The sequence below is a fragment of the Plectropomus leopardus genome, chromosome 12 (assembly GCF_008729295.1).
Source record: "Plectropomus leopardus isolate mb chromosome 12, YSFRI_Pleo_2.0, whole genome shotgun sequence".
Classification (NCBI taxonomy): Eukaryota; Metazoa; Chordata; class Actinopteri; order Perciformes; family Serranidae; genus Plectropomus; species Plectropomus leopardus.
In genome coordinates this window covers 13,184,380-13,199,502 of record NC_056474.1, presented here as the reverse complement: position 1 = coordinate 13,199,502, position 15,123 = coordinate 13,184,380, and the positions used below count along the sequence as shown (strand labels likewise).

The 15,123-nt window shown below is 39.2% G+C and overlaps 1 protein-coding gene across 1 annotated transcript in view; it reads right to left on the bottom strand.

Moving 5' to 3' along the window:
* Positions 1-9,429, bottom strand: part of LOC121951312 (dipeptidyl aminopeptidase-like protein 6) — a 125,364-nt gene extending 115,935 nt beyond the window's left edge. The window contains exon 1 of the mRNA XM_042497587.1: positions 9,182-9,429. Coding sequence (XP_042353521.1) covers positions 9,182-9,367 — 186 coding nt within the window. The 5' untranslated portion in view covers positions 9,368-9,429. The remainder of the gene's footprint in view (positions 1-9,181) is intronic.
* Positions 9,430-15,123: the final 5,694 nt, after the last annotated feature.

Below are 15,123 nucleotides of genomic sequence, written 5' to 3'. Positions count from 1 at the left end.
TATAAGGGGGGTCATCTCAGGACACCATCATCATTTTGGATGAGTGCAGCGGGTAACAAAGTCAGTGGCGCGGCCACCAGTAAGCAGTCATCACCTGAAGCATACACAGTCAGGCCGGCCACAGAGAGATAATGAGGACAGCCCATCACATCTCGCTGCTCTCTTTCTTTTATCTCGCTGCTCTCGTTGAGCTCCGTCTGGCTGATTTATCTGAGCTTCCGGACCTCAAAGGAAGCACAGAGCTAAACTGAGACTTGGGAACTGGGCCAAATTGTCTTACTCAGATCTGGAGTATCTCTAAGTAGAAGGCACAGTTAAGTGCATATGAGGACAGGGTGTGTGTGTGTGTGTGTGTGTGTGTGTGTGTGTGTGTGTGTGTGCGCGCGCGCCCTGGGCAGTGGTATCTGAATTAAATTTTACACTTAAATCACACAGTCAGGGTGATTTATGATCCACTCCTTTTGAACTTGCTGTGATCAAAAACAGGATAACACAGTTACACAGACGGGGAATTTACCTTTGACAAAGTACGATTACACCAAAGTGAAACTTAAGCAAATTAATTTAAAGACAACAACCATGCAGGCACAATGACGTTAGATGAACTCTACAGCACCCTGCTAAGAATACACCATGAAATACAATGCTTATAAAAACAGTAATCTCTAAAGAGAAATCTCATAGCTCACAGCTCTTTGTGTTCATCCCCGGAGATGTAGCCAGTGTAACCTCAATGTTTCAAAGCCACGTTTTTACCACCGGCCTCCAAAGGGAGAATATCACTCTTTCTCCCTGTCATACGTACTTTTCAAGCAAGAGCAGCTCATTAAAAGTAATATAAAAACACATTTCCACTGTACTTTTAATCAAAAATCTGTAGCCGAGGAGAAAAAGATGACTAATGCATTATGGAGCAGCATGCCAGTTTCGGATTAAGGTAGCCCCGTGGGAAATAAGCTTTTCACTAATAACTAGTGCTTACAGTTAAACATCACATGAAATCACAATAAACAAGTAGCAAGGTGTAGGTATTGTGAGTAAAAACATGACGCTTTTTTATAAAAATCAACATTTCTGATGATGACTGACAGCATAAAAATGAATATGATTAAGTACAAATGTGTCAATGTTATCATGGTACAAGCCAGTACCTGAAATCAGTAATTACATTTCAGTAAGTGTTCTGAGATCTAACTCGAGGCAGGAACCTGTGATGTGCCTTAATTATAATCAGTAAAGTGTTAAACTCATTCAAGAAACTGACGGGCAATAAATCCAAAACTGAAAAGGTGCACAGCAGACTGTTTAGATCGCCAAATCAAAAACAACAGGACTCCAAATATAGGAGCTTCACTTTGAGATGAAGGAAGTTTGACTGAAAAACAAGGAGTCTGACTATTTTTAGTCGCACTTGAAAGATTGCTGTCTGCCAATGTAAGAGTCAGATGGACACAAAGTCATCGAGGGCCATCACTGTTTTCAAGGGAATTGCTATGAAGTTTGGTTTCATATTTTCTAATAATTACATAGAGAACGTAAATATACCCACTATTTTACTGCAAAAATGTGCTGTCTAATTTTTATTGTATATTATAGCCAAATCGCCAGAAGAAAATGTTGTCATTGGACATTTCTGCAAACTACAAATACATTACATTTGTACATTTCATACATATAATATCAATGTTTCTAAAGTGACAGACTACATAAGCTGATGGGGTGAAACCTAGATGCCTCGTAAACTGCAGACCACTGTTCAGCACCAACCTTGACTCGCTAAAGCGAGTCAAGGTTGGTTCTTTTTCCTGTTTAGCCACCAAACATGGGTGTTTTTAGCAACCTGTTTTTCCAGCGAAATAGTGTCACAAAAAGCCCTTGTTTTATTACAAAGAGATTGCTGCATAGCCAGCCGGGATTGAGCCACCAAAATAATATTATTTAAGCCAAAACATGATCTTTTGAACACGTCAACCACAGTGTTCTTAAAATGTAAAGAAAACTCAACTATTCAACGTGGCATAAAAACTTAAAAATGTAATGTATCTGTAGTTTAATGGAGCATACAATGCACATTTTTTTACATTTTTTTTGTAAACTGCTTTCATTTGTATATATATATATATATAAATATATATATATAATATAATGGATTATTTTATTTGTGTTACCTAAGGAACTTAAGTTAGCAAACTAAGTATCTTCTTTTAAATCTCTCCTCAAAGCTTACATTTACAGGGTTTTTTTTCTTTACAGTACATCTGATTTTTGTTTAGTTTATGTCCCTCTTTCATCAGTTTTATTTTTTTATTAATATACACTCTAGTTTATCTGGTCTTAGCCTATGTTCAGCCATCTTATCAATCGGTTTACTTTTGTCTTGATGGCACTATTTATCTTGTTTTGTAAAGCATTTTCACTGTGCTTTGAAAAGTTGTATATAAATAAAGATTGTTATTATTAATTATTATCATTTATTTATTTATTTATTTTCTTATTATTAGCTACTATCATGTGCATAGATATTATATCTGTTCTTCAATTATTTCCTGTTAGCTGCTGACTTGTGTTGTATTATTGTCTGTTCTTAAAGTATTGTAAGTTCTTAAAATCCAGGGAGAAGTCGCGCCTTCATGTACACATCTCTCATAAAAGTTGCATGATTCATTCTTCACTCAATATGCATTTGCAGACCCTGATCCTGTAAAGTCACGTGTCCGCTTTCAATGTGAAACACAAACAAGAGAGAATTATTTACATTGTCTCTGCTTTTGTCCATGCATAAAGGAAAGTCAATACAGTCCAGGCCATAAAAGAGTCCCGGGGCTGCGGTCTGAAGGTGAAATGTCAGCGGATTTCACCTTTACATGCAGCAACAATTAATTAAAGACACGTGTGGGTTTCTATTTGCAGTAAAGGGTACTCACCAGGAGAGAGAACTACTGCTGATGTCTCCCCTTGGGATTCAAACTCTACAAAATCCTGACGCTCACACACAGAGCACAGCAGCAATTAATCAATCCCACAACACACAGAGAAACACAGCTTTCCTACAAACAAAGATGCATTGCCTGCATTTTGTGAGCTCAGAAGAAGGCTGCAGTAAACAAATTACACTGATGTTTATGAAAATCTAATTAATATCATTTTTTTACCAGCTTTGGTAAAACGACTCAACGTTTATCTGGAAGTGAGGGATTTTAGAGACAGGCTGAACAACCGCACAGGTAAACATTTGGATGAATGACATTAAATTCGTGACATTTCCAAGTTTCCCCCATCACAAAATAAATGGAAACAACAATTACTTCTTAAAACTTTTACTGCAAGGGGAAAAGGGGTTGAAAATAGCGGTCCTTGAAATGGTCTCCTCATCTCCTGAGGCTAAAGGCAATTTCATGCTCCAGCACGACTCAGGGGGACATCAGGACTAAAGGTGACCTCAAGGTTAACGGTGCAAACCTAATAAATATGTTGGAAATCCAGCAGCACAATAACAGCTGCTGGTCACACTCCTAAAATCCAATCCCAAGGTTTAATTGCTAGAGAAAATTGTGATTTAAAATTTTACCCCAGTGAGGTATCATAAAACGGACACAGAGGCTCTTAAAGGAAATGGGTGGAAAATGGCGAGCGTTGTGCCCAGCAAAAGTGTTGTTGTTGACAGCCCGAGCAGTGTCGGTGTTCAGCCTGTTGCCAACCTTATCACTTGATTCTTGATGTGACGGACATCAATAATTCAGAGGAACATCACAGTGCCGTCAGCTATTTAAAGCTAAAAGGCCAGGCAAGTACAGTACTGTTTGCTGTAGGTTTGAAGTCGTGTCATCTGCAAACAAGCCTCAGACGTATTTACAAGTCACTTCCTCAGGTCTTAAGGGAGGCAGAGAGTTTTTAGGCAAACCGAATACTAAAGCTGCTGTGCTCACTTGTTGATTTCTCCTCTTCAGTTTAAGGAGGACTTATCAGTTAATATCTGCCTCTGAGGTCTTTGGAGAGGCAAAAAAAGAGGAAATATAAATAAACCATAACCAATAACCACCATGATGATGGAGAGATAGTCAAAAACGTTCAGAGAATCAGTATTTCCCACAGAATTTGAATCTTTAGCTACCTTCACACTGCCTCTTCAAGAAAGGAATATCGCACTGCTATGCCACCTCGCCGTTTTGTATAAAAGGTACGATCGCAGAATGGGGGTACAGATCGATCTCGCCTTAAAGCCACCATCGGAGGCAGTGACAGCACCAAGAGGGTGTCTGGGTAAAAGGGACAGCTAGCAGGACGGGAACATGGGCAAGACGTGTGTGACGATTTGACGATGTGTGTAACCCACAGCTGGAGATTTAAAAGGCAACTATGGCAGCAGTTGGTGGCTAACTAAAAGAAGAAGAATGGCAGCTGTAAATGTCCATAAGTTAGTAAAACAATGAGATTCAAGAGCTCCTTACCCTCCGTGCAGAGGGCGAGATCAGCCACCATATAACAGGGACGATAAATTATTGTTTTGCAATGTTTTTCCGTTGTTATTGTTTAGAAAGCACTGCTGATCAGATATTATAGGTCACACTTGAGGCCGACGCCGTTGTGTTAAACGTCATGCCTCTTTGGCTTCTGTGATGCCGCCATGCTATCTAAAATCCCAGATTGGAGCGGCATGATGCCACTGTTGCTTGATTGTCTGTAAACATGCGAAGTCAGCATAAAGAAGGGACTTATAGTGACCCTACAGGAAGCACTGTCTTGTGGGGTGCACGGTATTCATGGGAATGCAGCCAGTTTAATCTAAAGTAGGTGGGTAAAAATGATGGACAACACTTATATGAGGGGACGGCTGCTCTAAGAAGTAGAGCGTTCTATTTCTATATGAATTAATGAAGTGTGCACTTTCACTGCACCTGGCATTATGCTGCTCCGTCCTAGTACACCCTGCACTCTGAGAGTGTGGTACTCTGAATAATCAAACCATATATACAGTCCAACATCGCTCCTAATTAACGGTCAAGTTCCAAAATAGAGAATCAATAATTGGTGGCAAATGCTGATATTGTGGTTGGACATAACTAATAAATAAACATGTGGGAAACCCTGAGAATAAAGCATTGTTTGTTTGTTGAAGGGGAATTGTGCAATGCATTTCATTTTGATAAACTTTTAACCATCTAACTTGTACTTGCTGCTCTGCATTTCAGCTCAGTCGCCAGAATGAAATGTTGGCATTGTATGTTTCTGCAAGCTGTATATTACATTTGTGCATTTAATACATATCATATTATCAGTGTTTCTAAAGTGAGTTGGTTCAGATTACGTGCATATGTCCCAAGTTTCCCATCAGGAGGAGAAGGGTGGCGTAATACTCAGTGAGATGGCTGCCAAGCAGCAGACAGCAGCAGACCACACTTCCAGACAAACAAACAACAAAGGGCAGTATTATTTTTTTTAACATGTCTGGACTTTTGGTACCATGTTTGTTGCAACAAAATCAGATATTTTAAGCTAAACAAGATCTTTTCCTAGCCCTAAGCAACCACAGTGTTGTCCAAGTATTTTAAATACAGGTACTTCGTTGGGTAACAGATTTATTTTTGAACTGAAAAAAAGAACGTTTTACATTTCCTGATTTTCGCTTTTTTGAAACATTATTTTAGGTAAGAAGGCATTATCGCAAATAGACAGGGAACAATTAAGGACTATGAAAGAAAATGGAATACCTTACGGTCATGTTTAGAAGACTGATGATCATGATAACTGTGTTTTTGTTTGTTTTGTTCATTAGTATGTCTTTGTCTTCGTGTTATTTTTGTTCGTTTTTCTTTGTACTCGTTTTGTGGCATGTGGATGGCTTGTGGTGGTTTGGTAATTTGGTGCATTTTGTGTGTATTGTTTTAATGTTATAAATCTAATTTAAAAAACAAAATAAAAAAACACAGCGTTGTCACAACATAAAACTGAGAATAAGAGAAACGTAAAGTTTCAACATATCTAATACATATAAAACATAAAAAAGTAACATATGCATGGTTTGCAAAAAGGTACAGTGTTGATAACTTGCCTAACTTTGTGTTGCATGGCCTGTTTGTATTTAAGTGCATACGAACATATTGTTCATACATAACTGCATCTTATTTTATTACAGGTCTACTTTATGACTCTTGTATTTTATCTGTTTCTGTCTTTTGCTGTTTCTTGTTTCTTTTGCTGCTTTGCATGTCTGCATATTGTGCTTAATGTGTGTCGTTGCTTCATGCTGCATGCATAACGATTTGTGCTAAAAAGCTAGATGTTGTTGATTCATGTTGCGTGCATTGCTATGTTGTGCCAAAACGCTACATGTTGTTCCTGGGCTATTTTTTGTGCTGTTGTTCTGCTGTTTCTTGTTACTTCACACGGCTCGTGTTCTGTCTTGAGAGCCCCTGTTTGTTGTACCTGTTGCTGTCTTTGTGGTGTCCTGCTGCTGTTGTTATGTAAATTTGATCATTTTACAATTTTCAAAACATCTTGCCAGGGGACAGTTGAAAATTAGCCTGATGGCTAACACTGGCACATTTACAGAAATGTTAATTAATCTGTGTTGGAAATAAATAAAGTAAAGTAAATGAAATGAAAGACTACTTGGACAAAGTGGTGCAAAGTTTTAAGTAGTATCTGTTCATCCAGCGGACAAAAGCAAAGCCTTACTCACACTAATTATAGCTCATATGATTTCTCATATGAGGAAACTCAAGACAATTCTGTCACTTGAAGATAGATGTTTGATCCATTATAATAGCGATGATGTAAGAGAGAGATGATGAGAAACAAACACTATGGACAAACCCAAGCAAAGGCCAACGTCTTAAGCTATACTGGCTGAACTGGACAGGATTCAATAAGTGCAACTTTTCTCTCAAAATACAAACTGAGTAACTGGTAGAAGAAGGTCAAAGGCTACTAGAGTTGGTGTTCGGTCCTCAAGACAATTTTGAAAATCGACCAAGAGGTCGACCTTCCCAGGGTTCCCACACATTTTCACGGAGAACATTTCAAAACTTTTCCATGACTTTTCAAGGACCCATAAATTGTTGTCTTGCTAAACTTGCCTGGTGTTTTTTTGAAATACAAACGTGATTTTCAACAAATCGTTATGGAAGATTGCTGTCACAATTACATTTCTTGACTGCCATGGGTTTCATTACATATGAAAGTTTTTGAATGTCTAAATGTGCCAAAAGCTTCATATATTTTCAGGTAAGTTTAACCCTTTGAAATTGGAGCAAATTGGCTTGATTTCTTTTAAAAAGATGGAAGGAAGCCAACTTAAGCATAAATGACCCAAAAATCAGTAAAGAAGTATAAGGAAATTTCCTGAAAATTATCACAAAGAGAAGGGAAAAAAGGAAATGTAGAAAAACAAACAAGAAAATTACTTGAAAAAGTGCTTAAAAATTGTAATAATTCTGTAACATAATTTTACACATGTAATTATGATAATTATAAATATACTTTTCCCTATTTACTTTGTTGTTGTTTTTTTACCGAGACGTTTTCCCAGAGCTTTTCAAAACAAAAAATTCTACATCTACCAATTTCTTGCAATTTGTGGAAAATTTCTTAACAAGTTCCACAGTGCCTTTTTTCCCATGTTTTTGAAACACACTGCACCAATTTGCTCAAGGTTCAAAGGTTTAAATACTTTTGAAAGGGGTCCAAAAGCAGCACAAGAAAAAATACGTTTATCTAGGTTTTTAAGGGTGAACTGAGGCTCATTAAGTTTAATTGATAATTTATCAAAATGTAGACTGACCAATAGTAAAAGTTTATTCCACATCAATGACTTCTCCAGGTTTTCCATGAACATGGGAGTCCTGCATCGATTTTTCTTCCCTTTGACAAAATTGAGATTTTCTGGCTCCAGTGAAGTAACCGCCAAGATGGTGGCCAGCATAAAAATCTAAATCAAAGCAAAATCAAAGCTTTAAAATAACAAAATTTAAAACCTGTGGGTGACACCACAGTCTACATCCATGTTTTGCCACACAAGTCTACCACCAAATGATGGACTTTGCAATTTCAGCACCACAGACAGCACCACAGGAAAGCACAGGCTTTCCCTACAGACACAAAACTGAAGAAAATCACGTCTAATGGTGATGACTTTCACATCCTCTGTTAGACATTAAGCCAATAATTTGGACGCTCTAAAAGAAAAGAAAAAAAAAAAAGATGGCATTTATCACCTTTGATTCCTTATTTGACATGAAGGCACAGACAGTAAATATTTTTCCTGTTATTTCAAGTTGTTGTCATGTCTTTTTCCATGCACATGTGTTGTGCCAAAAGCCTCTGAGATTTGATTTCTCAAATCTATGTTGTCTTAAAAAAAATTTCAGGTAAGATCAACTGTGGTTCATCAAGATTATGTGATTATTCATTACAGTGGATACTAACTAAGAGTATACATTTTTCTTCCACATCCATGACTTCTCCAGGTTTTCCATGAGCATGGGAGTTCTGCATAGATGTCTTTCCCTTTGACAAAATTGAGATTTTCTGTCTCCAGTAATCTCCAAGATAGTGACCAGCACAAAACCTAAATTTAAGCTTTAAAATGACACAGTTTGTAATATGTGGGTGACATCACAGTCTACATCCATGTTTTACCACAAGTCTACCACCAAATGATGCTCTTTGTAATTTCAGCACCACAGACAGCACCACAGGAAAGCACAGGCTTTCCCTAAAAACACAAAACTGAAGAGTAACACCTCAGATGATGATGATTTTCACATCCTCTGTTAGACATTAAGTCAATACAAAAATGCTCTTAAAAAAAAATAAAAGAGATGTTGTTTACCACCTTTGATTTAATATTTAACAAAAAGGCAGACACAGTAAGCACGCCAGCGTTTACTGGCCCTCTTAGATGCTCATCCAACACAATCGCAAGACAGCTTGACAAAAACAACCAAACAAAAGAGTTAAAAGCTGCCACAGGATAAGATTTTAAAACTTTCTGACCACGATGTAAAAGTGAAACCAGTAAGAGAGTTTATATATATCTACAGGCACATACTCTCGGCCTATAACTGTGTGTGTAAAATAATAGGTACGTGCATGTTTGTTTAAGTGTGTGTATCTAAATTAAACATCTGGGTATTTTTCATAAGGGAGGTTTATGATGGCAAATAAAGTAGAAGTGTCTTACATCCTCATCCTCCTTCAGGCATTTTTTGCGGTACTGGACGTGAGGTCTGCCATCGACGACTTGCTGAGGGATCTTTGCTTCCTCGTCTGCAACCTGTCCACCGAGAAGGTGACTGGCCTCAGGTGGGTGCGGGAAGGAATTGGTGGTATTAATCTTCCCGGTGAATCTCTGATACAGCGAAGCCATATTATAGGTCCAGTCCAGATAAAACAACTTACAGCATGTCAGAGACGGGTCTCGCCAGAGTCGGTTTTTTTAGGGTAGATCTATTGGTTTTCTGTGCGCTTCGAGGAGGACCGATGGCAGGCAGCCAGTTTTCACCTCCAGGATGGAGCAAAAAAGATAAGGTGAAGATACCGAGCTAGTAAATAAGCATCTATGGATTATGGATGACTCACAAGCTGAAGTGATAGACCGATATAAAAGCTGAATCCTTCGCTACGATGTCCTTTATGTCCAGGCGCGCGGCAGACTGGTGGGCTGAAGGTGTCAATAGTTGCGCTCATCTGTATTCACAACACGTTGTCTCCCCCTCTTCAGTTTCCTGATGCCTCCTTACAGCCAGATAGCAGGCGGATGCGCTGAGTTTCCGATCAGATTACTCGATCCCCGCCAGACTCTGCGATTGTCCACAAAATAAAAGAGCAGAAGATAATGTTTCGACACTTTCGGCGCTGTTTTTGGCGGTCCGTCCTCGCGCATGAAGAGTGTGAAGGACGCAGAGAGCCCCGGCGGTACTCTCCGCAGACGCGCTCTGCATGTGAAGTGACCAGCACTGAGAGAGCAGCGGAACTGTATAGCGCTACTGTCGCCGCACTTCTCCCGGTGCTGTTTTACGCACAAACATGCATCGGCAATGCGCGAGTTTCACCTGCATTTACCTCCATTTAAAAGATCTAATTAACACCTCGCACTCAATTGTGATTTCATGAACGGGGTCATACAATTTTCTCCCAGATGACTGTATTTGGTCCCAGGACGGAGCTCGAGTGCCTCTCTGTGGCGCACTCGATAAGGGCAGGCTGACCCCACACACCTCTACTTCAGGTGTGAAACAACAAATCCTGTTTTTTTTCACCTCTTGCAAATTTAGTTCATGTTGTTACGATAAAGTCGAGATCAACAAACGTGTATTTTTTCCCCATTTTTTCAACAATAACAACCAAAATACAGCAACATGCACCAAATATTTAAAGGTCCAATGTGTAAGATTTAAGGGGATTTAGTGGCATCTATAGCAGTGATGTTTGCAGATTACAACCACATTAAACTTCTCCCGGTTAGAATTACTTCAGCGTACCTTGTACAGAGGTTTTTACCAGGAATCCATTTATCCATCTCCGGTTTCCTCATCTCCAAAACAAACTCATTAAACCAGTACAATCTCTGAATAAAGCAGTTTCATTTTTAATCATTGGTTTTTATCCTTGCTGTTTATTCTAATTCTATTTTATTCTTTCTTTTTATTCTATAGACTTGTTTGTGTTCATTTTTAAAAATATTTTATTGTCTTATTATAATTTTCTAGTCTTACAAAAATTTTATGTATAGTTTTTTGTTTTACCCTGTTCCAATGTGAGGCACTTTGGGTTACACGTTTGTGTAAAAGGTGCTACATAAATAAAGTTGAGCTACTTTAGAAACATGGCGATGTCTGTAGACGCTCCCTATGTAGATGTAAATGGCTCATTCTAAGAACAAAAACATGAAAATTCCAATATTCAGGTGATTATACACTAGATAAAATATACATATTATATAGGATTTTCTGCCAATATATCACCTTGAATCCTTCACACAGCAGCTTTAAGTCCTGCAACAAAATAAAATGAAAGGGTTTTCTTCTCCCTGCAGCATCTTTAAGTCTTATAAATTCCTTAAAGTAATAATTCAAACCATGAAAGTGTCTCTTCCTAATGTATGCACTTTCCCTCCTTCTATCTTATATTTTCAGTCAGTCCACATCCACAAGTGTTATTCAGCTCATGCACTATTTCATGCTTGAAATGCTCACAGAGGCCGAAGCAATGCAGCTCTCTGGTAAATGCAGAATATTGGCTTATACGTGATGGAGGGGAGGGAAAGGCTCTCAAGTCAAAGTGTTCAAATCTCTGCCATCCCTGTCATGAATGCCACAGGCGAACACCCCTCAGCCTCTCTCTGTGACAGCTCAAACTATCACTCCACCGGGGCCGAGCAGTATTTCGGGGAAATAGGTCATCTTCACACGGGTACAACTTCAAAGCAGAGCTCAAAACAGCTCCCTCACACTTTCTGTTGAATAGCACTGTTTTGCATCTTCCATTAAGTGAAATCAAGTTCATTTTGTAATCTTTTGCAACTCGAGGTGGATTGACTGCAACAGCAGAAAATATTCTACATTTGACTTTGAACAAAGAGTTTCAATTAATTCTTTTTTTGACGAATGGTGAGTCATCTCCAGCTCTTAGAGAACTGCTGGAGGCTCATTGATTCATGGCTTGAATTATGAATGTAACCTCTTTAATGGGATATGTATCTGGAATACAGAGTATTGATTTCAAAAGGTTTGGACATCCATTCAAAAACAAACCCGGGACATTACTGCCTTTGACTAATTAAAGATAGTCCCTATTCCCCCCTTTTGCTTCAGTTTGAATCATTTTTCCTTTCATTTGGAGGGTGATTCAAATGAAGCGAATCATAAATTTGCTTGATGCTTTTGTATGCTTTTTAATTGCAGCGGAGATTTACGTTGCAGGCTAAACATCTGGAAGCGTCCTCTTACACAGTGGCTCCCCTGCTCGGTCCCTGTCATCATTTGTTTCTCTAGTTCATAAATGCCTTCCGTGGGTTTGTGCACCCCTCGGGTAATAGGTCCGAGTCACTTGACATCCATCCGAGCCTCTCTGATAGATGTCTTCCAATCTCCCTCACCTTGTTGGGGAGCTATTGTGAACTGCCTGGCTGCTTTAACGTTCCCCTCAGGACCATGCTGAGAGCCACAGGCTCGGCTTGACTCTCCTATCGCCTCCTCGCAGAACCAGCAGCTGACTGGAGCTATGCCCCCCCCCCCCCCCCCCCCCCCCCCCCACCCCCCCCCCCCCGCTCTTGCAAACATCGCTGCTGCAGTCAAGCTCTGTGTTATTAGAGGCAAAAATGTGGAGAGGCATGTAATAACAGCTATAATGATGCTGATAGCTGCAGCATACCTAATACCTCGGCGGGAAGCTAATGGTGCTGTTGGCGCCAGAGCGAGCTAAAAGTTACTTCAGGTGCGATTTGGGATGTTTTAATTACATTCCAGGCTCATAACAGATGCATTTTAATCTGAATCCAAAATGCACTTCTGTGCACTTTATGATGCTGTAAGTGATGGCTTTATGGGTCTCCCCTGGGTGAGTTTACTTCTGATTCCAGTGAGGGGTTTATACACAAAAGTTACCACATCATTTAACTGAAAAGCACAGATGTTATCTTTTCATATATGGGCTGGAAGGATTTGCTTTCTATTCACTGTTAAAATGAAACCAATATACTGGTGCTCACAGGCTCCACTGGGTGCTGGAACACTCTGAGGTAGCCTGCAGGTAAAATAAAAGATAGTCACTTCAGTTTTGTTAGCAAGAAAGACTGAAGACCGAGAAACGCAAATGGTGAGTACACTGTCATCCAGTATAGAAAATGAAAAGTGTTTGTAACACATAGGGCTTTTTAATGTTTTGCTCTGTTTTAGCTTTAAAGGTCCAGTCTGTATCTAGCCGTAGTGTTGGATACCGAAACCAGATGCTGCCATGGCGGCAGTGCCGTTATGACCCGTGCACACCAGACCAAATCACAGTGCAGATTTCGGTGCCTTATTTCAGTGCCAGATTGTGTGCGGAGTATGAAGGTTTGAAGGTAAATGTAGCAGTGCAGTGTGAGTACTGTTTAGGCTGTTTGGCAATGAATAAATGCTACAACTCCCCAAGACCCAAGACAAGTTCCCACGTCTTGTTTGCACCTGCTCACTGAAGGGAGGAGAGTTAGTCCGAAAAAATTTGCAAGCTTCCACGAAGGTGGACTGTTAAGGTGGACCAGCTACTCTCACTGCAGAGAGGATCTCATGAAGAGATGTCTGGCTGCTGAGTCTCTCTTGAGTTAGGAAGACAAGTATTAGGCTAAAAATAATGGACATAGCTATTGTCACGTCATCCGTTTTGAAGCCTCCTGTTTGGCATTTCGGCTGTTGCCATCTTGGTTTTTTGGAGCCAGAAGTGACCATATTTGGGCAAGAGGCTGTAACCATGGATGAGCGAGGGGTGGATCGGACTCAGAGACTATAGCGATGCCTCGCAGACAGCCTGTCCATCAGGGCTGACCTGCCCTTTATGATGCATAACTTTTAGTCTTAGTCTTAAATGTATACGGCTGAGTTATATAAAAATTCACCCCCCGTACACTTTTCATGAAGGGGGAAATTTACAAGAACAGGCTGTAAGCATGTTTATTTCTCTTGTAAAGTTGGGCATTTTAACTTGGGGGTCTTTGGTGATTGAGGAGCCAGCTTCAAAAGGCCTGATGATGAGGTGCAGTTTTCGGCACTTCCATGTTGGTTTTATTTTTCTTAGCCTCAGAGGTTGCTGTTTGATCCCTACTTAAAACTTATTTTGCTGTTACAAGTACTATAACTGTTATTTAGTGTTAAATTATTGCAGTTGGGTTACATTTTTATTTATTCTGAGTTTTCGATATACAAATTTGTCAATAGTGTTTTGGATGTATTTATATTTAGATCTATATATTTAAATAATATATCAACTATTAAGAGTTAATTTATTATAATACAATAAATATATAATATATAATATTAGTATATTGTTCCATTTTAAGTTCAATTTTGCCTCTGCAATATAAAAAGTCATTCTCTAATGTATTTGAATGATGTGCTCTTTTTTTCCAAGCATTGACACCGGTACCATTTTAAAACGACTGCTTTGACACCAGAATAAATCAAATTTAAAAAAAATAAAAAAGAAACTAAGGATATCCAACACTATCTAGTGGTCAGGTTAAAGCATCACAACCTGCTGAAAGTTCTCCTGTACATTAAGTGTGCAGAAGAAGTATAGTGACGACGCAAAAACACAAATGGCCCTGTCTAAATCCAATGTTTAGTTTGTCCATTATGGGCTAAACAGACTCCAAACAGACTCCATGGACAAGAACACGCTGCATATGTAGATAATACCAGCTCATTTTAAGGTAACGAAAACACAGCAACTCATCTGCCCAGAGAAAACTTATATATATAAATATTATATCCAATTTCTGCCAGTGCATGCCCCTAAATCCTTCACCCTTTAAGGGCTGCTATCAGAGCTTCAGAAAATTTCATGTTCAGCCCATTTATAGTATTTTCTTATTCACAGATATGTAATACAGAGTTAAATGCAGTGAATAGCCTGTGGTTCAATGTCAAACATGATTCATAATATATATAATCTAATGCACTTTTGATGCACACATTAATGTGTTTGCATCAACTGAAATGCCACCACAAGCTAACCAGTTCCCATCAGCATGCTACACTCTGCTACAAAATGATGACTCACAAATTAATTGGACGGAAGAGCAAACAGATCAATCAATCAATGTCTGTTGGGAGTGCAGTAATATCTAATTTCCTCTGAACATCACTCAGCTGGGGAAGGAAATTACTGCATTTCTCTACATGCATGTAATAGAATGGATTTATTTACAACCCTCTGTAATCACATAGTTTTTGCACCATTTTCCATTTGGTATTAGCTGGGCACTAATGATTTCCCTTGATGCTGAGCTGAGCCAACCACGGTAACATGCTTTATTTTTTATCATCCTGCTGCCTGTGTTGGATTACAGGGCCCTGCTCTGCTGTCTACTGGAAGCTTATTTTATATAAACGCTGTCTCAAACGCAGTCCATCACAGGGCCATAAATAG